General features: G+C 51.6%; 1 protein-coding gene across 2 annotated transcripts in view; it reads left to right on the top strand.

The window, feature by feature from the left end:
- LOC144121464 (uncharacterized) overlaps positions 1-24691 on the top strand; it is a 400927-nt gene that overhangs the window by 160687 nt on the left and 215549 nt on the right. For both annotated transcript variants that reach the window (XM_077654676.1, XM_077654675.1), the window contains exon 3: positions 1403-1563. In XM_077654676.1, coding sequence (XP_077510802.1) covers positions 1403-1563 — 161 coding nt within the window. The remainder of the gene's footprint in view (positions 1-1402; positions 1564-24691) is intronic.

Here is a 24691-nt window from a genome sequence, read left to right as displayed (position 1 = left end):
CTGACTGCCCGGGTAGCAGGGGTGGCCGCTGTGAGGTGGACTCTTGATGCGGAAGCTTCGGCGCGCGGTTAGATAGACGGAGGGAGAGGGGAGGGGGGCTACGGCGCTACCCAACAAGGGGAAACAGGCACCAACAGACACCACTGCTAGGCTGGCGAGCTCTCTGCGGGAAGGATTTGATGCACGCGAGGAATCGACGGGAATCGTCGCTCGACGCCTCCGAGGAAGGAGGCGCGATTGTCAGAGCGAGGAAGAAGAGCTGAGAGGATGTAGAAGGGGGGGGGGGGGGGATTGTTTTGAACCGAGCTCTGCGTGGTCGTGAGGTGCGCGGCCGGTTGCTCTTCGGTGGTGCCAGTTTGCGCGCCATTAATGCTAATGTCCTCTCACGTTGGCCGGCACCTGACCGCTCTCGAATGCGGATTGGATATGTGTAGTGAGTGAGTGAGAGCAAGAGGTTGTGAAATGAGCGAGTCCTACTGTTATTATTCTTCTCTCCTCCTTTGGTTTCGTTAACTAAAGTGAACTGCGTGCTGTGTGCCGAAAAGCCGGTAGCTTTATCTGCAGAAATTGGACCTTCACTTCAGGTGAAATTCCGCAGCGGCTGTGGTGTCCACAAAAGTCATTTTTATCCACAAAGTTTACAAGTTTGGGAGTGGGAGTTGCCTCTGCAGGAAATACAGCTCAAACCGTTCGTAAGAGCTTGTTCTGCGCTGTCTTCCGCCAGCTAATTCTCGGGCACCAGCTGTCAGACTTTGACTAAAAGGCGAGAGCACTTTAGGGACCGCACTCTTCTTACGCTCTTCTCCTGAAGAACGCTGCCAAGAATTCCAGGCAGAGAATACTGAGATTCGCGCATAGTGTTTACGCTGGTAGCACCTATTCATTTATGCTTAGACGACATGTACTCCTCGAGTGGCGACTGAGTGAGTTCGAATGCTGTGTAGAACGGGTTTAAGCGCGTTCTCGAAAAGGAAAATTATTACACCTTGGATGCCTCGGTTTCTGCGTAGGCATCACCAAGTCGGCTCGTTTACGGCTACCAATTTCAACTTTATGAATCATTCCCTCATAGTTTTGAGGAACGAAACATGCATAGTAAGAATGGTTTTTGACTGTCGCGACTCTACGTACTTTAAATGCGATCGAAAAGCAAGAAAGAAGAGTAAAAAATTAATTTTAGCATACCATAAATGGCAACGTGGCTACGCGAATTGCTTCCAGCTTTGTTGACTAACGGAGCTATTAGCTGTAGCTGATAAGCAGCGCTCCAAGAGGTAGTATGATTGAAAGAGGTCATAGCTGAAGCTGGTAATCATAGCCATAAGGGACAATGTGATTGACACGCGCTTTTTGCCGCACATTAATGGACTTTTTTATTTGTGTTTGTATTTTTTCCGTGCAGCGCGAGTCCAGAGCCGAAACGCGAGAGCCGCCTCACGTCCATCATCGACCAGCTGCTGATCAACAAGACCAAGGACTACTTGCAGCAGTGCAGCGACCTCACGAAGAGCACCAACCACCACAACAGCAACGACACGTCCCAGTCGCCGGCGCTTGATCCAGGTGCGTCTGTCTGCCTTTAATTGCTCCTTCCACCAGCGCCTCCACATTCCGTTTGTTTGATTTCTTTTATTTATTGTTAAATCGATTAAGCTCCCTTTCCTTCGCTGTGGCCCACAGCCGGTTCACAAACACCGTTAACAACTCACGACACTGCCCAAATGCCGCAGAAAAAAAAAAAAAACGTCATCCTTTTTAAATGTACAGGCTGGCCTAGTTGATGGCGCCGTGACGGCGGGAAACTTTTGTACCAATATATATTAATGCAAAATAGGTGCATTCTTGTGCAGCCATTGCTATTTTCGACTTGGTGGACAAAGTTAAACGTTCAGAAAAGATTACATGTTGTGCGGCCTTTACAGCAGCCTCTGCAATGGCGTTTGCACTGTCCCAGAACTGCCGTCCCAGGTTCTGCAGGAGCGGATGATTTCAGACGGATGCAGAGAGGCCAACAGGAACAGAGAAGCGGCAGTTAATAGCCTTGCATTCCTGGCGGTAAGCCGTGCAAACGACGCATTTCCCGCCATAAAAAAGGCCACTTCCGCGTAATCTAGTTCGGCTGCCTCGGTGCATAAACAGGCGTAAACGACGAAAATGGTGCGAACGCGCCCCAATTCCACAGCCGCGGCAACATCAACACCTTACCGCCCGGTCATGTGCGCAACACTAAGAACGGCGACGAAATAAGCGCTGATAATGGTCGCTGTCAGCGAGGGGTTCATTACGTGCAAGTCAACAACTAATACTGTCATTCCACGCGTCCCACGGCGAGACGCCACCCAGGATCCAGGGGAAGCTGTTTCGCCCGCAGTCACTGGCAAACAACCGGTGCATGTCCCCGTCCATTAGCACCCACCGCCTACGGCCTCGCAGTAGGCCTATGCGTAGACTCCGCGACATCACAGCGCCCCAAAACATCGCAGTTCGCAAAACGCATGGGGTCAACCTTTACTTCGCCGCGGCGGCAGTGACACCGGCAACGGAAAGAAAAGGTATAAACAACAACGTAGCCATGGCCCCGGGGCCAAGCTCAGAAGAACCGGCCCACCAAAATGCGTCTCTTGGCGCGCGATCGCCTCTAAAACTTTGCCGCCCATTTCGCCGCTGTTGTTGCTGTTTGGTGCTGTCGCTGCTCCGTCCCTTCGCGCTTTGGCTGCACGAATCGAAAACGCTTTGACGGCTGAGAAATCGCGAACGGGGTGGAGGGCGCTGCTGAGGCCCCTCTTGTTCGGCGCCTCTGACAGCTGCGGCTCTCAGCCGAAGGCCGCGCGGCGAAGCGGTCGCCTTCCTCGGGGTTGAACGGTCGTCGGCGCAGTTCCTTCTACTCCGGTTGCCCCCTGTGTCCATTAGTTTCCCCTGGCACTCGGGTTGCTGTGTGTCTTCCTTCTTTGTATACGTGCGTATTGTGTCGGTCCGTGTGTGTTTTGCGTGTGTTTGTGCGCGTCTTAGTGACACGCGCGTTCGCGTCCTTGCGTGGTTAGCTTGTGCGCACAGCTGGCGCCTTCGTGCGAAGGCGCTGTGATGAGGTATAGTGGCGCCCTTGGCGCGTGTGGCGTTTTGGCGGAGGCTCCCGGCGTCTCCCTGTCCTGCCTAATTCTCATGATGGTATGTCATTTTCGGGTGAAAAACTAGCGGCGACTTTGCTTGTTGTCTTCTGCGCCTATACGTGTCCTCGCTACGAACACCTGGAAACGTTGTCCACCTGCAAGAAACAAACAAAAGAGGGAAGAGAAAATTAGAAGAGGAGAGCCGGTGTGGCGCATCAAAAAAAAAAAAGTGCGCAGGTAATGAGCTCTTAAAACAACTGTTTTCCTCGCAAAAATAAGGAAGAAGCATGTGACAAGAGAGGTGATCCAGAGCCTTTGGGGCGTATCCGCGAAGCTTTTCATGCATGAGGTCAGTTCGTATCCACCGGTATTCTGCTGACTACAGGAAATGTCCCATGCTAATGAACCGAACGGACGAAGGTCGTATAACGCTGGGCTCTCTGAAAATCCGCTGCAAGATATAAATGCGACAGGATTAGAAGCCCCACGCAGCCAAAATGCGTCGTGGTTAAAAAAATTCGCTCATTGGCTGGAGAGAAGTGACGTCACCAGACCAAGCGTTGCCATTGGATGTACGGAAGTGACGTCACTTTCAGTGACTACATCAACAGCTGCTAATGCTGTTGCAGTGCCAACAGGTAATGTAATTAGGTGTCCCTGTGAATTTCATCTCGCCTCCGTTTTTCGTTGTGAATGAGACGGTGACGTTAGGCTAACATGTTGTCTATGCCTTTTCGTCGAAGCTGAAGTCGCGTTCGAAGTTCACTTGAAGTCCGTGTGAAATCTAGCTTCTTCTCCTAGTGCTTAAATTTTGTAAACTTAGCGCGCGAACCTCTAGCTTGGGCATGGAAATTGTCATGTTTCGTTTGTAGGCTTCTGAACTTAACGGGCCAACAGTTCGATCACCTGTACTCGCTAAGTCTGCGTGAAAGTGGCCGCGGCTGCGCATCCGTGCACGCCTGCGTCTGCGAGTCTGCCTGTTTACTTGTCATTCGGTATTCCATTGGAGAACTTAGGCGCAAGGAATAACCACAACGCTTGGGCCACTTTGAGAGGATTTCCCTCACCATAGACGAGAAGCACAATCGAGCAAGCGGGACGCTTGGGCTTGTCGCCTCTGCTGTAGCTGGGAAACGAACGCGACACTTGCAGCGTGTTTTTAAAAACGATATACGTCCTTGCCCTGATCCCACTCGCCGCCGCTTCGCCGGACGCCCGGCACAACGCCCATACGAAAGGGAGTGCAGGTGGTGTATATATTCATCCAGCGGAACGCCGCCGCGCATACTTTTCAATCTCGTTAGCATGCACGCTTTCGCCCCTTATCATGAGTCACTGCCTGTGGCGTATTTGTTTTCCAGTCTTCAGCCGCGCTGGCCGATTCTCGCGCCGGACCCACCGCTGGGCTCGCTTGCTTCGACCTGTCGAGGAGGAAGCCTTCCGCGCCCGCATATTTAACGCCTGCTGCAGACAGCACCGCGCGTGTACTTTTTTTCTCTCTCTTTTGTTTACCGGAATTCACAGTTCGGTCTGGGTTCGAAAACAAACGACCGCCATATAGTGTTGGAAAAAAACGCCTGCGCCGCCTCAAAGCCAGACTCAAAGGGCGGGCCCCGTGAGCGGCGTTTGTGCGAGGCTGACGGAGAAGCCGACCGACGGCTTGCGTGTTCGGTGTTCAATGCGTGGCGGCGGCTTTTTTTTTTTTTTCTCCGAAAACGAGCTGCGCCGACTTTCCCGCGCGTGTCATCAACATGCGGCACCACGGTTCTCCGCCATATCGTCTGCGTGGAAGGTCACTGGAACGCAAACCTTTCGCCGCAGCTGTCCGTAGTCCTGGCGAGTTTCGAAGCGTTTTGTTTTCGCGCTCAACGGGCGTCCGTGGGCGTCAGCCGCCAAGAAAACGCGCAGGGGCAAGGAGAGGGCGTCCGAAGGGTGTAACGCCGCTATTTAGTTGCGGACACAGCACAGGAGTGTGTATGTGTCTCTGCACGTCCGATGCGAGTGGAGTTAATCTGCGCAGCTGTGTTCGGGACGCGAATTCTCGTGGCCGCTATCGAGCGCAGCTTCAGCCATGTCTCTGCTGCGCCCAACAATATAGTTGCGCCAGACGCTGCTTACCTCATTTACCTTCGTTTGCGTGAAGACAGCACTGTGAACTAACGTACTGTCAGTTGACTGTAGTGCTCTATATAGCTACCTGCTGTGGTAACTTCACTGCGGTGGGATACAACTCAATAACGAAGCGGCAAACGCCCCTCAAGGGAGCCCCTCCAGACAATGGCGTTGACCGATCCCCTTGGACCTGCTTGCCACTGCGAAATCGCAGGGGGCAGAAGATCAACGCGAAATTACCACTGCTTAATCGGATTAGCCGCGACGTCACAAAAATCGGTCGACGCCATTGGCTGGAGGGCCTCCTTTGAAGGGCAACTGCCGCTTCTGTCTTGAGTTGTACCCACTACATTTGCAGTTTTTATTATTACTATTCGACCAATCATGCCACTAGCCATACAGGTTAAATGAATGGGCGGGGATGTGTGGATATATTAGAAGGAGGAATGTAGATTAGTTTCTAAATTAAGCCCATAATTAATGTGAGTGGTACTTTTACTGCCTGCATTTAGTATAGAAGGTGATGGTTAGTGCGACAACAACCTGGCTAGTAGGAAGAGCATTCTAAGGCCTTTTCCGCAAGAGTGTTTACGTAATTCAACTTTTTTCACGAGCTTCTTGGTGCACGTAAGTTGGCAATTTTCCTAAAGATATTGTACCGATTACTGGCATCCCAAATGAACAGGAACGGGGCTTCATCTTCGATAGGGAGTACATGCTCATTTGTTTCACGAAGACCATGCGCGAGGCATATTTACATTTCGCCGATTTTTTACACGATCTTTTCAACAATGCGCTGAGAATGATACGCGTATTGGCGAAGAATTTATAGACACTCGAGCAACTATGCTGTGTGATCGCACCCGCAGTGCGGCTGCTGGAATCGGGTGAGCTGCAAAGCCCGGAAGAAGTTCCTTCGAAAACACACGTCGAGGGCAAATTCCGCGATGCGTGTGCTCCACGGAGTCGTGCCTCAGCATCACGAAGAGTATCTCTAGAAATGGGCGCTCTTATTTTTTCTTTCACGTGCGAGTATTTGCATTGTTTCAATCTCTTGAGATAAGACTAACGAAAATCGGGTTTAGCAGTTTCTGCAATGTTCATAATTATCCTAGTCATTATCATCATCAGACAAGCCGCATACAGTGTAGGACGAAGGCTTCTCCTAGTTATCTCCATTTAGCCCTGTTATGGGCCCCATGTGGTCACCCTAGTCTCGAAAATATCTATATCTCATTTGTCCACCTGACTGTCTTTCATACCGTGCTACGTTTACATTCTCTCAGATCTGTACTGCGTAACCCTAAGGCACCATCGGCTGTCTTTCCTTCGCATTAAATTCCTCGCTAATGTCTGTTTAAATTGTCTTCTTCATTTCAAGTAGAGCATCACTGACTCACGTTGACACGCTAACCGACTGTTCTCTTTTCCTCTCTCTTAACGTTAATTACCCATATCGCTTTCATTTCCATAGCTGGATGTGCCGTTCGCAATTCAATATCGAGCCCCTTCGTCAGCCGCCAAGTTCCTTCCCCATATGTGATTTTAGTCATATTAAATGGCGCAATAAAAAGGAGAAGCTGGAGAGAAAGACTACTGGTTACACTCTAGCGTATGTACAATCTCTATCTCTCTCGGTTCGTCGTCTTTTTCCGCCTGTTATTAGACATCAAGCGTCTCTTCTATCAGCTAGCCGAACCCGGTGCTTTACGGAGCTGGCAGAGCATTCACAGGCAGAGTTTGTTGCTACGTTGCGCCAGTTCTCGCCGTATGCGTCTCCGTATATATTACCCTATATTCGTTTTCGCACAGCCTCGGAAATGATAGAACACCGACGACTATATGCCGAACAGTGCAGTTGATTTTCGTTATATCGAAGTTGAAGGGGCCCGGTGATTACTTCGCCATAGCCGTATCTTAGTTATAGTCGTAGCTTTGTTATAGCCGTACCTTCGTTATAGCCCGTATTGACCGAGCTTCCAAGGGCAATCATCATTCCTTCTTTATATTCATTATTTCGTTATGAACCGTTTTGTTATAGCGAGGTTCGACTGTAGCGCAGTTCGTACTGGCCGCAGTGGTACAGTTTTCGAACGCTCCCGCTTCTTCCCAGCGATGCAGCGTGTCTTCGCGACCAGCAAGCTAAGAGAACGCGCAGAAGATAATCCCAGCGCACTGCACACAACTCTTTCCCGTTGTCCGCGGTCGACACGGTGAAACAGGCCTGGCCTCCCCCCTCCACATATACCCTCCGCCCTTTTCTCGCCCGAGCGTATGCACACGTTGTATATTAGCTGTCGATTGCGGGGCTTCCAGGCGCGAGAAACAAAGGCGCGGGAGTGGCCCGCTCGCTTTATCACGACCACACGGCGCATTGTTCGGTTTCCGTTTGACCTATTTAACTTTTCGCCGAACACTATAATTCTCCGCCGGCGAGCCAGGCGAGCGCTCCCTGAATACAAGGAGGGACTTCTCGTTCTCCGACCAGCGTCGTCGCGCCCACTCGCCAGCGTATGCGCACATGCACGCTGGCAGCTATCGGCCGCTTTGGACGAAGACTTGACTACTGTGTCAGGTCGTTAAAGGGTTCAACCGGCTCGGGGTCGTTCCTTTCTTTTATCTCTCTCTCTCTCTCTCTCGCAGTGCCTCGCTCGCTATCGCGATCTTTCCAACTCTGCCCGCTGGCTCGCTCGCTGGCGCGCGCAATTTTTCATACGGTCGTTTGCGCGCCTGTTCGGAGAGATTGCCGTGCGCAAAATAGGCTGGACAGAGCGGTTAGTTTTCAATGCGGACTCTTTGACGCGAGCGCAGAAGGGCAGTAGAGTGGGGGCGCGCGCACTTACCGCTCGCTGCTGGCTGCGGCCGCCGAATGGGGTGGTTCGCTGGGCGAGGTACGAGGCGGCGCTGGTTTGAGTTTACGGATCAAGGGCAGTTTGGCTGGGAGCGTGGGGGAGGCAGACTATCGAGGAGAGGCCAGATGCTGTCTGTACGACTAAATTTTATTGAAAGAGGGACGTGTACCGCTAAAGTGATTGCAGAGAAGGAGCAAAGAACGCGCTAGCGTTCAAATCTGTCAGGCTGACAATACACGCGGCAGATGCAATAGGTTGGAAATGTGCATCTCGAAATAGCTATTAAAACACGAACACACGTTTGTTCTCTGTTTGTCTTTCTATCGCAATATTTCCTTGCTTTCAAACAGCGGGGAACTAATGGGAAACCCGCTAGCCATGAGTCTTGCTTTTATTAGAAACGCCATTTCACCGACACGTCTTGTCGTCGCTAACGAATGGGAGGCGTGGCTCGTGTGAAAGGGTCGGAACAAGATGGAAACAAGGCGGGAAAGAGGTGAGCTAGGACAAGAGGAGAAAAACAGTGCACCAAATTTAGCTGCCATGAGTCCGCACTCACCTGATTTTTTTTTTAATCTGTCAGGAACCATTGTGAAAATGTGCCGCCACGTTTTCTGTTCAACTGCGTGCTTGGCGCTTTCTCACGCAAAGTTCATCAAAAATAGTTGTAGTGCACCTATAGCGAGCTGGTTTTAAATTTCTTATTGTTACTTTAATGGCTATTGTAGTTTCCGGACCTGACTCTAAGTTGTTGAATCGTTTTTGTTATGAACAAAAACGCTTGACCAGCTATCTATGCGTGCGGCGCGGTAAAATACGATAAAGATGGCCGATTTCGAATAAACGCAGCTTTGAACCGTAGGCGCCGTGTCATCAAGAAAGCTGCACGCAAGGACGCGGATAAAAAGCCAATGACCAAACGTTATAATGGCACGCTTGTTGTTTTTCTCTATTATATAGCTAGCGTTCAAGCGCGACATTAAGCCACGGTGGCGAACAGTGAATCATTGCCGCATAGTGACAAAGCTTGAACGTAGCGGAGGTAGTACTGGGCAGATCTCCAACGGAACCCGTCGGCGCATTGTTTCCGGTCGGTGCCTGCATGTATGTCAAGCTACATTCACACTTGCACCTCACAGAGGTTGTGCAACAGTTCCGGCCGATAAGTGGAATCCGCAGGACGGCCCCAAGCTATTTGGATTTTCCAGGACGCGAGTCGCAAATCCTCTCTTCCAGTCATTGGCGTCATGAAAAGAAATCAGGGCTGGCTCTATACCTACATGCAGTTTCTCAATGGTCGCAGCGGCGATCTATATCGACAATTATGATTCCCAACGAACCTCTTCTTGGAGGCTTCCCGCAAGACTCGTTAGGTATCGTGGACGTCGGTACTGCCGAGCCGCTCCTTGTGGCAAGTCACAGCCGGTTGCATGCATGCTCTTCGCGAAATAAGTTGGGCCTCGCTATAACGAAGTAATCGTCGGCGCCCTTCAACTCCAAAGGGCCCCGGCGATTACTTCGGTATAGCCCGTGTTGACCGATCTTCCAAGGGGAATGGTCATTCCTTCGTTTTATCCGTTATTTCGTTATGCACCGCTTCGTTATAACGAGGTTCAACGTACATCCTCAGGATTGTCGCAAGGGGCGGGTCGCGCGACGCATAGTATCTTTTCGAGGTTCATATGTCCTGCGAGCACCGGTTGGTCCATTAACCTCAGACGGGCTGTCAGCGCAAAATTCCACACAATACGCGCACGCAGGGATAGCGGCGTAAAAAAAAAAAAAAAAAAAACCCTTGGGGCGGAGGAGTGGCCTCTCTTCCCCGCAGCTTCCAACCTCCTCAAGTGAGAGCGGTGGTGCCTCCTTCCGGAAGACAAGATCGTCCAGCTCTGCCGTCGACGCGACTCGAGCTGACGCACATATTCTCCTTGGCAGCGCGACGGCGTCACCGAGCGTCAACCGGTGTCATTTGTCTCCCCGCTTCAGCAAACTTTCTCACGCGATCCAGCGCGCCGACAGAGGAAAATATAGACAATGGGGGGAGCGGAGCGATCGCGAAGGGACGCGCGTCAGTTTTCCGAGTCGCGCCTGGTGAACAAAAAAGCCAGAAAGAAAGGCAAGCGACGGAGGAAGTGTACAGCCCTTCTTCCTCCCTGTCAGCGGTGGTCACCACAGAGCCACCCTCTTTCGCCCGACATAAGCAACGGCAGTGCCAGAGCCAGGTCTCTGCTCTGCTCTGTGTCGCCTTGAAAGCACTCCAGTGTACGATACAGCGTCCACAGCGGACGCAGGCAGCCGACGGACTCCCCGGCGTCGCGTCGCGCGCCCGCAGGGGTCCCTCCCCCGCTCGCTCTCGTGAGTCGTGGCGAAGAAGACAGGTCGAATTAATTCCGACGTCTTCGACGGGGGGATGGCGCGCACACGCACGCCCGGCCGATATGCTGCTGCTGCCGCTGCTGCTTGGTTCACGGCCCCGGTCACCCCACAGCTCAGCCCCGGCCGTGAGGCGTGGGGTGGGGAAGGGGGAGGGGTTGGGGAGGGGGTGCAGTGGATATCTCACGGGCCGCGCTCGCTCTGTTTGCATAGCGACCGCTGTGTTCTGCCAGCAGCGCTGGCAGGCCACGCAAACAAGCGGCTGTCATCGACGCGGGCCGATCACGACGGCCGGCGCGCCGTGTCGCCCCCAGAGCGCGTGTGCTCTTGCTACCGCTCTACCCGGACGCTCCCTCCGTAGCGCATACGCTACGCAGGGCGAGCCAAGCAGGGGGAGAGAGAGGCGATCGGCCGACGGGTGTCGGGGGGGCAAGCGCGTCGTCGTCGTTGCGCGGCTCCCGAAGTGACAGTGACAATGGGAGGCGGTCACGATTGGCGCGTCACCGCGCGCGCTTCTGCCGACGCGGCGCGCTGCTCTGCGTCTTGTATCACGCGCGGTCCAGCAGGCCGGACGGAGCATGGGCGCCGCGTTCGTGACCCCTGGCCGCGCAGTGGCGACGCCGCGTAGCAGTTCTCCGGGCGAGGAGAAGACAGTGTCGTGTACACTATTCCGAGGTCTCGTCCCGGCCTGGTCGCCGGAGCCGGCTACGAGTCTTCCTGACCGCTGTGGCCATCCGTTTGTCTTTACTGCTTTGACCGCGTATTTGGCGCGTGGAGGGGGGGAGCTGAGGTGACCGCGCAATGTCGTTGAGCCCTGTCTGAGAGGGAATCTCCAAAAGGGCGCAGTGTCATGGCATGCAGTGTCTCGCTGCGTGCGACCTCTTCCATTCTCGAGGCTGAAGGTGGGCAGCTGTCCGACCGCGTATGACCTTCCAGAGAGGAGTCGGCTCTGGCGTTTTGCTTCTACAACGATTCGTGTAAGTCGTGTCATATACGGAGCAAACCGTTGCAGGTCACTCGTGTGTCCTGTACACGTTGCTCTAAAAGGGGGTAAAATAGGTCAAACTGCACCATCTGGAGCTCTTAGTGTTCGCGGTTAATGCTTAGTCAGTGCAGGGACTAACTGCGACTTATGTCCCTTAGCACTTTGTGTCTATGGGAATAATAATCGCTTCTTGAGGGACTACTAGTTGTGTCAACGCAGTTAGTTCAAAGTGACTCTATTGCGTGGGTGTGCACGAAATTCAAAAGCGCCCGTATACAGGCACGGGGGTCAAGTCAAGGGACAGCAGGAGGCGTATAAGTTAATCCAATCCATTCATTTCAATGCTTCATGCGACACGACTGCTGCAGTTACTGGACCAATGGTGCATGTTATGTCCATAGGAGTATTCGTTTTTTTTTCTTCTTTTAGGCTCTTTAAACAGCGCCATGCGCACTGGTTCCCGACACTCCATTAGTGAAGGTTTCTTTCATCAGGTGTCGCAAGTGCCATTTGGATAATTTTCCGCTAAAAGTGGACCTGCAAATGTGTCTTCCTGTTCAAGAAGGAATGAATGGCGCTTCATCGCGTCGCATCTGCCTAAAAATTCGTTGGACGTACAACACACGTACGATACGATACGAAGACTTCAGTCACGCATATATGCGATCGAAATCTGAGTTCGCGTGTGACTTTTTCCTTTCATTATTAGTTTATCTTTCGACCACTGAGCATTTATTTTCCTTACCAAGATTTCATTTTAAGATTTTTCTGTTCTCGCGTTTTGTTTTCTTCTTTTTTTATGGTGCAAGCGTGGCAAATGTGCCGCCACGACGAGCGCACATTTCGTTCACAATGCTATTCACACCTTTCATCGTGTGAATAGTCGAAATTCCCGGAGCCCTTCACTACGGCGTCTCTGATAGCCTGAGTCGCTTTGGGACGTTAAACCCCCATAAACCCATAAACCTTTCATCGTGCCAGTCTCAAACAACAGCGGTTGAAACCTGAACCACAACCGCCCGTAATAAATGTCTACCCAAGTGGCTACCGACGACGAAGCACTGGCTACCTCTCTGCGCCCCCCCCCCCCCCCCCCCCCCTTCATAGCCGCTGTGCGGGCTCACACACTCGATTATAAAATGGTACACGGGAGTGGTTAAGAAGGCGCGCTATACTCTATTCCAGCAGACGCGGCAGTGCGAGACTAATGTCGAACAGCCTCGCTCTTGAGAGCCCAGACCCGAAGACGACGACAGCAGACGCGGGTAAAGAGTGCGCCACCTGAATTCGCAAGTACCAGGGGAGCGCTCGCAGCGTGGGCTAAACAACCGACGGACCACTCCCGCGGAACGGACGGGCCGGACAACAAAAGCAACAGCACGCGCGCACTCACGTCGCATGTCCAGCCAGCGCGAACGCACACATACTACCACCCACCACCCGCGAGCAGGCAGAACTGCCCGCGCCGCTCGCATTTCGATGGACAGGCCGATTCCTAATGGCTTCCTAATTGAAAATTCCGCCAAAGGCCCGGCCCTGTGCCCCCGGTCGTCCCTGATCGATCTACGTCACTCGGCAGCACTTCGTTGACGGATGAGGCGTCACGAGCGGCTACGACGGTGGCGCGGCTTCGGCCCCTCCTCCAACGCGTGCTGCGAGCGTACACGTATACTAAGCGTATACGTGTGCTGGTAGACGTGATCCACTTTATAAAACGCCCGCCGCTGCGCGCATGCTTATTCATCTTCTTTTCGTTCTGGAACGCCGCGAGAACTCACAGGTCCGCATCTTTGCTCCCTCCCGAGCTTGTCACTTTGTGTGCCCCGTCCGCATCATGCGTGCGTGTGCCTTTTGTAGAGGCCGTTGTGTTTGTGTCTATACGTGCTTTAAGCGCGCAGTTCGAGCGCGCGCCTCGCGTTGTTCATTCGTCCCGTGGCCGCGCTGGCTGCTTCGCAACCCGACGTCTGGCTATTCGCAGCGGGACGACTTTACAATGGAGCCCTTCTGGCTTGCCCGCCCTGCTTCAATATACGCAGTGCGCGGACGACGACAATAAGAGCAAGAGCTAATAAACAGCCCAGCGGCGAGAAGCACAATCTGGAAGTCTTTTGACCTGCCAACTGGCTATGGAGATGGCTGCGTACGCCAGCGAAGCCGCAAGCCAAGCCGGTTGCTTGCGGGGCCCACCCTGGTTGGGAAACAATTAAGGACCGAAGAAGGAATAGGTGAGTGACAGTTTAGGACCCGCGCGATGTACACTCACATATGCGAGGCCCGCTTTATTATTTTTTTGTTTTCGTGGCTGGGAAATCTGTCTAAGACGACGTGTGGCCGAGATGCGCGTCCGTGTATATAGAAAGCTCCTCGAAACACGAGACGCGGCGAGTGCGCCTTGACGACGACTGGCTGGCCCTGCTGCGTCGAGTGGCCATTGCGGTACCTCAGCTAAGAAAGAGGGGGGGGGGGGGGGGCGGTAGAGGCGAGCTCGATCATCGATCATCCTTAAAACGCTGACCTGCCCTCGACGCGCAGCCAGATATCTGGATGCGTAGCCACCACCAGCGCCACCCCCTTTTTCCGCCTTCCTCTTCGCAAACCATCTGCTCAACAAGCACACTCGGACTGTTCTTGACTGTTAGGGAAGGGTGTTCGACTCCACTATCTCACCCACAGATGCAGGAAGACTTGATGCCTCTCTCTTTTGGCGCGATGGATAGCTTCGGTTGACCCCTCCACCCCCCTTTCCCCTACTTTTGCCTTGCCGCTTTTGTGCTGTGTCATCGTCCTTTATTTATTCCTCTTTGGCGAACCGAATGCGCGTGCGGAATAAGTGTCGGCGGTGCCCGCCCATAATTTATTTGGGGCCGCCGCATTGTGTGTGGCAATCGGGGCCTCACGCAGATACGCATCTCATAGGCGTGCTTGCAGCCTTCTCAAAAAAAGATCGCGCGCGGCAGGGCAGGGTTTTCATTTTTGTTCATTTTTTTTTCCTTTTCGAGGTGGGCTTCGGAGAGCCTGCTGCAAAGGATGAGGTCGCCCCTAGATGATTTGTTTATTTCATTGTTTCTTTTGTTTTTGTTTGTTTGCTAGTCCGGTTAATGACGAAGATCTTCAAGTGCGCGCTGTATAGCCACCTAAACTCGAAGGTTCGGCAACGAACGTGACGTTACAGCAATCCCAGGGTGCGTCACGAAGAGCCAGATACGTGCCTGGGCTGAGAGCGTGCAGTTCTGAGATGAGATGATGCTGGCGCGGAAAATTGACGCGATGACGCAACCAGGAGCCAATTGAAGCTTCTTCGCGTTATTTCGAATTAGGAAGGGACCACGATGTTGAAAGCGTGCTGGTAAGGAAACTGTTGGAAGGCAAAAGTTTTCCGGACGACGATGACGCTGAAGAGCACTGTTCAGGCTTCTTGAACTCTCGTGATTTGAGCGAATTGCGTAATTCAATGAACAGTGCGTTGCTGCTGAGCGCATGCATTTAGTACGTAACACTGTTTTTACCATAGAGAACGTGTTCACTGTTTTTTTTTTCTTCGGCTCGGAATTTTGGTACCATCTCAATTTGGAAGGGTATTGTTTTCTCGAGTATTGAGATCCAGTTTTCGAAATACCAAGTGGTGGTACTGATAGCTTTAATTCACGTTGCAAGACTGGTTAAATTTCATGCTACATATGAGCTAGTCGTTGTGGATCAAGAAACCCAACGGCTTAAGGCAAGGACATCTCGCCTCTTTAATGTCTCTCGCCTCTTTGAAAGAAACAGGTTGGTCGTAGCGAAGGGTTTGAGCTCGGGTTTTCAAGGCAGGAACCGTGGGCCAACCCATTACAATCCGGCGCTCTACAACCCGTTATCAGAGCTCCCTTAGCGAAAATTCCAAAAGGAGAACTGATAACCTATTTGCTTATCAGAAAATAATAGGCAGTTAGGCTAATAAGAATTGCATAAAATGTAAAATCTGATAGGTTATTATATTCGCAGACGTAGGTGGCATTTGCAGGACCAACACCATGACTACGGTCTCTATTTGTAGCATGCGTGCACTAACGTCTTTCGGGAACAAAGCGTCACAAGAAGGGCATGTAGAGCGTGAAAACTTTGCAGTTACCGTGTTTTAATAGAAAGCCATCACCGGGATTTTGTAGCCCCTGTGAGCAGTGTAGCCATATCCATTGGTGGCATGTACTTTGTCACCGAAGTTATCTAAACAAATATCAGGAGTAGTTATTCGTTATGCACACCGTAAAATTGAGCAGGTTTGCCTATGTCTTCTGTTAATTGGAGAAAGCAATAATTGCTGACGTGAAATCAGCTAGTGCCGTTCTTGTTTCAACTTGCTCACGTTGCCTCCTCTTAGACTAACCAAGCCCATATAAGACCAATGCGTAGCCGCCAGCTTTTTAAGGTGTTGCAAACGGCATCACTTGCTTTCGGCTTGGTGTATAAATAACTTCACTTGTTCGGTTACTTAGGCTTACGTTTCTGTTTCTTTTGTTTATGATTAGGCTGTCGATAAGAATCAAGTAACGAGGATGTCTTTTCATTCCAAGCAGCAAGGATACAAAAGCGGCGAGTCTGAATAAAGATATAAGCTCCTTGAAAGGCCCGAAATTCAGCCTAGAAGAAACGAAGAAGAAACCACAAGCAAAACACGTTGTGGGGCAAGTTGGTGAAGCATAGTTTCCCGAAGTTTTTCAGAGCGCTACAAAAAACAAGGACACAGGAAGAAGTACACAGGACGGGCGCTGTCCTGTGTACTTCTTCCTGTGTCCTTGTTTTTTGTAGCGCTCTGAAAAACTTCAAGAAACAACAAAGGTGAAATATAGACTCAGACCATTCGTTAGCCTACGCACAAACTGGAAGAAAACAGCAGATTCGCTGGCCTAGTTTTGTGGAAGTCAGCGTCACCTTAACTTCCTCCTTTTTTGCCGATCTCTTGTTTCTCCTAGGGGATTTGTTTTCCGATCGACAGGATATGCGCGCCTGACGAATGGGGGTCACCAGCAGACCGCTCCGAAGGTCGCCAGCTGTCGCTGTTGCGACCGCATAAATCTGTCCGCCGGTGCCCTTTTCCTTTCGCGACTGTCGTGTCTTCCGGAATAGTTCGCCCTTATTATACGAGGCCCGTGTGCATGGTACACACCGCGCCTTGGGTAAGTTTGCAGTCCTCCTTTGCAGCTGGTGGGTATTTTTTTTTCTTCTGTCTTGTTCAGAAATCCGATGTGTATTCGTGTAGAATTCTATTCCCTACTTGTCTTCTCTAACGCAGTGCATCGTTTGAAATGCCATGCCGTTCTGCTGTTGATCTATAGACCGCAGGTGTAATCTCTTACCGCTGGAGCAGCATCTCAGGAGAGTTTATGTGTGCGAAGACGACTGCACACTCAAAGGCTGGGCTCGTTAAAAATAAATAAAGGTATACGGACGATGTGACCGACACAAAACCGGAGCCACTTACTATGCAGAGTACCCGCCGCGGTGGCTCAGTGGTTAGGGCGCTCGGCTACTGATCCGGAGTACCTGGGTTCGAACCCGACCGCGGCGGCCGCGTTTTTATGGAGGCAACACGCTAAGGCGCCCGTGTGCTGTGAGATGTCAGTGCACGTTAAAGATCCCCAGGTGGTCGAAATTATTCCGGAGCGCTCCACTACGGCACCTCTCTCTTCCTTTCTTCTTTCAGTCCCTCCTTTATCCCTTCCCTTACGCCACTGTTCAGGTGTCCAACGATATATGATACAGATACTGCGCCATTTCGTTTCCCCAGCAACCAATTATTATTATTATTATTACTATGCAGCCTCGTTTAGCGCATCACGACGTGGAAATCAGTGCTTTTTTAAAACATCTTATCTTTCCTTGTTTGCTCGGTCAGTCGAACAAAAATGTATATCGTGCCAGTTGGAAAGCGCGATTCTTTGATTACAGTATTTTCAGGGGCAGCTTTCAACGTCTGTGGGCATTAGGCTTTTGCGAGGTCTGAAAGACTGAGAGCATGCCACTGAGTAGCCGCCGCTTTATAACTGCAATGGATGCCTTTTGATAAATGTTAAGTCGGCTTCACGTCAGGGCTAGAGACGCCCTACTAATGGCGGAACAGCAAATTTTTGAAATGCAGTATTATAACCGTAGTTCGCGTGTTCACATGCATCTGTAATGCAGTAACGCAAATTTAGCATTTTATCCTTGTTTTACTCGTGGCCAGTGACTCCGTAGTTAAGGCAACGTGCCACGAGGGAGAGCCAACATAACGAATTATTGAAGGGTCTGATGTAGATGCTGTCGATGTATATGTCCTCCTGATGCCTGCGACACACTTATCCGCAACGCGACACATTTATGAAAGAATTAATATGTGCCTCCTTCCTTATTTTCTGTTGGTATATTCTTCACGTACGTTGCGGTCAGGAGGGTAAACTAATGTCATTCGTCATATTGCCTTGCTTTCTCCTCTCCATTTTTTTCCCAGACCAGCTAACATATTTGGGACGTATTGCTCCTAATATTAAAGTGGCCTATATTGATTTTTTCTTCAGACCTCTCTCATAATCAGCCTAAGTGGAGGGAAAGGCCGCCCAGGGCGACAACGAAGCCAACAGCTGCTATATATATATGAAGTAGGCTTTCAATTCAAAGTCGCATGTTTTGCGTCGCCTAGTAAATGCAGTAAGTAGAAGTTCGTGTATTTAGTGGCTGAATGGCCGAGAATGTAGCTCTCCTCTTTGTGTTTGTGTCCGTCCTCAACCGCACATGGATAGCCGCCGCGGTGGCTGAATGGTTATGGCGCTCGGCTGCTGGCCCGAAAGACGCGGGTTCGATCCCGGCCGCGGCGGTCGAATTTCGATGGAGGCGAAATTCTAGAGGCCCGTGTACTGTGCGATGTCAGTGCACGTTAAAGAACCCCAGATGGTCGAATTTTCCGGAGCCCTTGACTACGGCGTCCCTCATAGCCTGAGTCGCTTTGGGCCGTTAAACCCCCATAAACCAAACCAAACCATCAACCGCATATGGTGCGCTCAAAACTAATGCTTTATACGCACTGCTAGACAAGTTTACCTGCAATCTTCCTTTGACACTTGTTGATTGCAACTCAGTCAAGCGTTGTCGGTCTAGCAGGTGATCATAATTAGATTTACTTATTTAATTGTGAATATTTATTAATACTTTTAATATAATATTCACTATTTATTTATTGCCCACATCCGATGCGCCTAATAGGAGTAATACAAGGGCACCCAGTCGCCCAAAAGCAGCGCAGCGCGCCTAGTAGCTACGGCTTTTGTTCATACGTACCTGAACAGAGCGCGCCGACGGAGATTCGTGGGTAGTTCTCTCCGTCGGCTCCAGATGGCGCCACCATATAACGCGGAGCCGGTCTTTTGAGGAGCAGTTGCTTTCTTTCTCCGTCCTTCTCTTGTTTTCTCTTTGTTGCCTCATCTCTCTCTCCTCAACGCGATGATGGATCAGGTGTGAGGATGAGCTCCGAGATCCGCGCATGGCCCGGAAGATCTCCTTCTCGTCCTTTTTTCTCTCTCTCGCTTTTGTGCCCCTCCCCAGCTGCTTCACAAACAGCCTCTGGTCTCCTGCGATCGCGGCGGAAGGCTGTGGATGACAAAGTGTGACGAATGCGGGATAAGGTAGGCACGCGGGGCAGCACTGTTGGGCGATGTGCTATATCGCTTTTTCACTTCGACGGGAGGGAGGGGCGGTACAATGTTCTTGTGATAACGCAAAGAAGCAGGAGTGCGACGTCATCGAAATGACGTACGATCTTCAAATCACGCTTCCGTCATTGCTCGGGTCTAATTGCAGCGGCAGAACCTGTTTGCGATGGCGCAAAACATTTCCCGAGACGAAGTCACAGATTCAACCCTTATGAAATGTGGATTGAAATATAATAAGTTTCTCCTTGCTGGGTCATTGTTCACGACAACAACCAACATCTGCCTGAATGCTGCTTTCATATCTACTTTGCAAATCCATGAAACTGTCCCAATCGCTCTCATAGTTAAGAGCGAAAAAGTGATTAAACCGGTTTGGGAATCGTATTCCAAGCTCACTGTTAGATTAGGACAGTAAACACAGTTAACACGGATGACAAGCAGATGACAAGGTGATGTCGCGTTGGTCGATCGCTCTTGGCAGTAGCAATGTCAATGAAGTGTAATACCTGTAGGTGGAGCAGGCTTCTTGTCCTGTCAACAGCGCCTTGTCCTGTCGTCTCTGTGTTCCTTTCGCGCTGGTTAATGGTTCAATCAATGGGCAGCGTTAGTTAAAAAGACGCGCTTCTATAGTCATTCCCAATGTCATCGTCTTGTCCACATGATCTGCCTATGACTAGGTAGCTAGCTGGCAGTCAGGTCATAATCCTCCGTTATCGGCAGCTGGGACCCGGATTTTCCGTAATATGTTGGACGGAACAAAATATAGGCAGGAATGCCAGGCTCCATGAGCGATATAACCAGAGATAAACGCCTCCTCAGCTTGTGCCCGTCCAAAGGAGCGAGCAAATGGAGTGAACAAAAGCATAAGCCACAGAGGAAGACATGACTGACCAAGCTTGCGTAGGTTGGGTCGGGCACGTTGCTTACGACAATGCCTTCACACGATCGCACGCGCTGGGTCCCAGAACACGATTCTCTCTTATCGCGAAAAGAAGTATCGGGGAGCAGGAGAGTATATATATAAAAAAAAGAACTGTGGTGTTCTTGGGGCGAACATCCTTGTCGCCTTTGGCCCCCGCACATCATCGCACGAGGAGAGAGACACGATTTTGTTCGTTTCAACCGCGGCTCCTTCGTTCTCTCGCCTCCCATTGACACGCACTGGCAAAGAGGAAGACACGACCGCTCGCTTATTACGTTCCCTCCGGGTGATTCCGCGAAGCGGCGTACGCTTTCCTTGTGGTCAACACCCCTTGCGCGGTGCAGTCCTAATCTCGATTCCACATCTTGGGGGCGCGCTGACTGCCATCGTCACTTTGTGTGTTTGTTTCTCTTTCCTCCGCTCTGCACTAGCGCTCCCGTCCGTTCTGGGTCGTCAGATGCTTCTCGCCTTGACCGCATGGTGGCGAGTTCAACGGTGCTCGTAGTGTATAGAAAGGGCTTGGGCACCCACAGGACGCGCGGCCCCCTAGTGTGGAACGGGTGGTGCAGCAAAGGGCTTGAACAAAAATAAGGATGCGAGGAAAGGGAGGAACAAGGAGGGGGGGGGGGGGGGGGGGGGGGGGTTAACTTGCGTACACGAGCTTCTCGTGCTCTGAAGTGGCGCTAGAGTGCACAAAAAAAAAAAGTGCCTCACTGAACCGGGCAGCCAGGAGCTGAATGGACGGCTGAACTTTGTTGCTGTATGCGTGAGCGCACACATTTCTGTCTGCGTGCGCTCACGCGTACGTCGCATGGAACTGGTGGCCCTTTGAACCATCACCACGGGGAGGACCTGGAGGAGAGTACCGAAAAGCGAGGACAGCGGCTGTCTTATCGGTAGGCGCGAACAGGAGCTTCTCTATCGCGGTGCCCATCTCGGAGTCAATCGTGTTCGCACGTTTCGGAGGCAGCACCTTGTACAAAACGGTTCTCTGCTCTCGGGGGCCGCGCCGTGGACCACGCGAATGTGTCTTCGCACGGCGGGGGCTGTCCTCGCGAGGCCACGGCGCGTGGTCACTTAACGATCTCCTTCTCTGTCCTCACATTTTTCTTCCATTTCGCCTCCTTCGTTCTATCGTTTCCCGGCTTCGGTGCTAGTCCCGGGTCGTGCAGCGCGGCGTGAAGAGGCGTACCCGTGCCACCATTGGAGACCTCCGCCATGTACATCGTCCGTTGTGTTGTGCAGCACTGCCGGGCGGGTGCGACCGGAGCGGGACTTGTTTTTTTCTTCGCCGGCGGCGCTAAAATTGCATAGTGAGCAGCGCGCGCGGCGTCGATATTGGTGGGTACGGACGGAAATCCGGATATCGGCGAATTCGAGACGGCAGAGCGCCCACCCTGTATATGCCCCGACTTCGTGCCGACGGTTCACGCCGCTGGTGCGAAATTTGTACCGTGCCACTGAGCTGCTACCGCTTCTGGGAGACGCGACTCCCAAGAGTCTCAACAGTACAGGTACCTCGAGTGATTATGTTTCTGGTTGGCCCCACCGAGGCGTTCGGGAATTATGGATATTGCGCCGCGTCTTCTATTCTTCTGGTGTACCGAGGAGTGCTTCGGATGGTGTTTTATCGCATGCAGGCGCGGCGCTTTTGTGAGCAAGGTTTCGGCCTTACATGCTGAGCTTTTTGTCTTTTTTTTTCAGTATTTGAATAAAGCAATAAAAACTGGTAGGATTTCGCTCAGCCCCTGGGAAGAAGGGACGACGATAGGTTATATTGTCACGCCATCCAGGGTCACATGCCCGAACTATAAGCATTAAAGGGGAAGTGTTGCTTTACTGGTTCTGGGGAGTTCTCTCTGTTCCTCCCGCATTTCTGGATAATTAATGCTGCATCTCTTTCTGCTCATTTCCATTCTTCCGTCCCTTTATTCCCTAATTTTTCTATTCTTACATATATACCCATACAGCCAAACCTGCATTTCCTTCTTTCTCCATACTTTCGTGTCTCCGTACCTCTGAATTCTCGTTCGTCCATGTCGGCATTTCTCCCTTTCTTAATTTCTCCATTCTCCTACTCATTAGCATCACTTCTTTTCGATATCGTCGTTTGTCTAGATTTAAGATTTTAGCTTATTAAATTTATTCGTTTACTCGTCCCTTCATTCCTCTATTAACTCTCGTTTTTCCATTTTCTCGCATCATTGTATTCTCGTCTCTGCATTTCCATTTCTGAAGTTCTGAAACCTGCTCTTCTCAATCTCTTTCCATTGCCATATTGTGCATTTATGCGACAACTTCTTTAATTCTCGCTTTCTACTTCACATCAATATCTATACGGTACCGGCCTTCCATGGTGCAAACATCGTAATATAACTTATACCTATGATATATGACGTATAAATAATAGGTATTGTGGCAGTTGATTCATTGACAGTGGCATGCAGTCATGCGTGATGCCATCACCGTATAAATCATTTCGCGATCCAGCCAGCGCTAATAACGCTTCCTACTCTGAGGTTAAGCTCTGCACAGCGCTCAGCATGCGGCTGCCTTGTCAGAACCGCGCACCATAACAATCGGCAAATTACGCCCTCAGTGCTCAAAAGTAAAGGTGCGCTAGTCTTCTTTACGTCTTTGTTAACGGAGTCGTTGAGCACAAAGGTAGGATAGAAATCGCATTTTCGCGAGCAAGCACGCACCAATTTATAATCCCGATCAAATGCCACACCTGCTTGATTTACGGGCGTGGGCATCGCGAAGCCGGGCTGAAGAAGCTGCTGATAATATTGCATGTTGAACTTGCGCTTGCTAATTAACGAACTCCCGACCATCCATCAGAATGTAGCCTTCGAAAAGCTAGCTTGCAGTCGGCGCCATTGGGTTATGCGTGGTTTATAGGAGGCTGAAACAGCTGCTCTGCTTTCTTGTTACACTCCTCCTATAGTTAGTAGCCGTTAACACTGCAGCTCATGACGCCTAGCCTGACAGAAGGCGACTTCCTTAAACCGCACGTGTTCACACACTCCGTGCACACAGGAAGGCACGAAGGAGGAGCGGAACAAGGGCTTAAGCAAGCCACGCGCAATTAGCGCGATATCTGAATTATGGCGGCGGAGATAGACCGCGCTGAATCTGGATTCACGCTGCCCAAGAAGGCTTACTGTATCTGTGCCAGGGCACATTGCAAGTTCATCGCGTTAACAGTCAACATCTTGTTAACCGCGTGTGGCTAGGCATATACAAGCAGCAGCACAGCAGCTAGCTGGCTAAATTGAGCCAGTTCGGTACCAGGCTGGTGGGTACAACAGGGGCGCGGTGCCGGCCCACGGGGAGGAGGAGCCGGGGGTGCGTACGCTCTTAATCGCGCTTCTAATACCAGCGATCGCAAAATAATAAAAACAAACCGTAACAAAAGAAAATAAACAAACGTCGCCCAGCTCGAAAGCTACGAGGTACCAGAGCGCTGTTGTTCGTGGAGGTGCCGCGGGTGCGAGCATCCCACCTTTCTCTCTCCCTCCCGTCGCCTTCTCCCGAGCGCAGGTATACAATGCATCAAAACGCCCATATCGCACGTGCTCTTCCCATTATATCGAAGTTCGCCATCGGCCATTTTTAATCGGCTCCCGCCTCGCGCAACAACAATGGATCGCCTGTCGTTAGCGCCGACGCGTCGGCGAAGCTCGCTGGCAGCGCGCGCCGCCACGCCTGGGAGCTGCGGCGCGCGCGCCACTCGTCCCTTGGCGGCGTGTGAGAAAGCTTTAACCTCTTAGCGCGCCTGTGTGCGCGTGCGCTCTGCGCGGAGCGTTAAACAGCAACAGCGTCGACGCTCTTCTTTACAACGCTCGCGCAAGAGAGGCGTGTAGAAACGGCAACGCGCTAGGCGTAAAATATCGCACCCAATCTGGCCCAGCTAGGCCGCCGGCGTATGATAGACAATCGATCAGCTAGGCGATGCCTGCGTCCCTATATGGCTCCCATTTCAGGTTGCCGCTCATCCCCCCCCCCCCCCCCCCCCCCCGCCCCTTCCAAAGCATTCTCTTTTTTGCTGGTTTACTTTAAAGCGCTAGCGCTGCCACAAGCTTGACAGCGAAGGGAAGACCAAAGATGAAACAATAGCTGCGACTGGGGGCCTCGCATTCTGTGCGTGTGAATGTGCACGCGTCAGCGCGTATATGCGTGCGTTTAGTGCATGCTTGCGTGCAGGTCTGTTAACACACTCCTAAATTCTGAAGATGCAGGAGGTGGTGTCGGGCGTCTGATCTCCCGGACTCTTGAGCCCTCAAACGCGCCGGCGCACTTCTTAAGAAATACCGCGTATAACAATCGTCGCTTAATATCAAAACTAGAAGAGGAGTGAGCGGATCGGAGAACCCCGCGTGACCCAGGGAGTGATCTCGCTCTTATTCGGCTCTCGACGTGTACAAATAGTCCGCGTAATAAATCATCCGTATATATAGAGTGCATGGTATACATATACCTCCGCTGCAATGACTTGTATAGGCCGTCTGAAAAGCGGCGCTCTGTTCGAAGCCGCTGTTATATATTTCTGTCGGAGGTGTTTGCCCATCGCGTGCATGTACCTGTAGGTGGTTTGTATAGGCTCGCCCGTTTAACGCAACCGCCACGCCGATCTAGGCCGGTCATCGGTGCCTCTCTCTATAGGCGCGCGCGTC

The sequence above is a fragment of the Amblyomma americanum genome, chromosome 2, assembly GCF_052857255.1.
Source record: "Amblyomma americanum isolate KBUSLIRL-KWMA chromosome 2, ASM5285725v1, whole genome shotgun sequence".
NCBI lineage: Eukaryota > Metazoa > Arthropoda > Arachnida > Ixodida > Ixodidae > Amblyomma > Amblyomma americanum.
The sequence above is the reverse complement of the archived record's forward strand: the minus strand, read 5'-3'. Positions and strand labels throughout refer to the sequence as shown.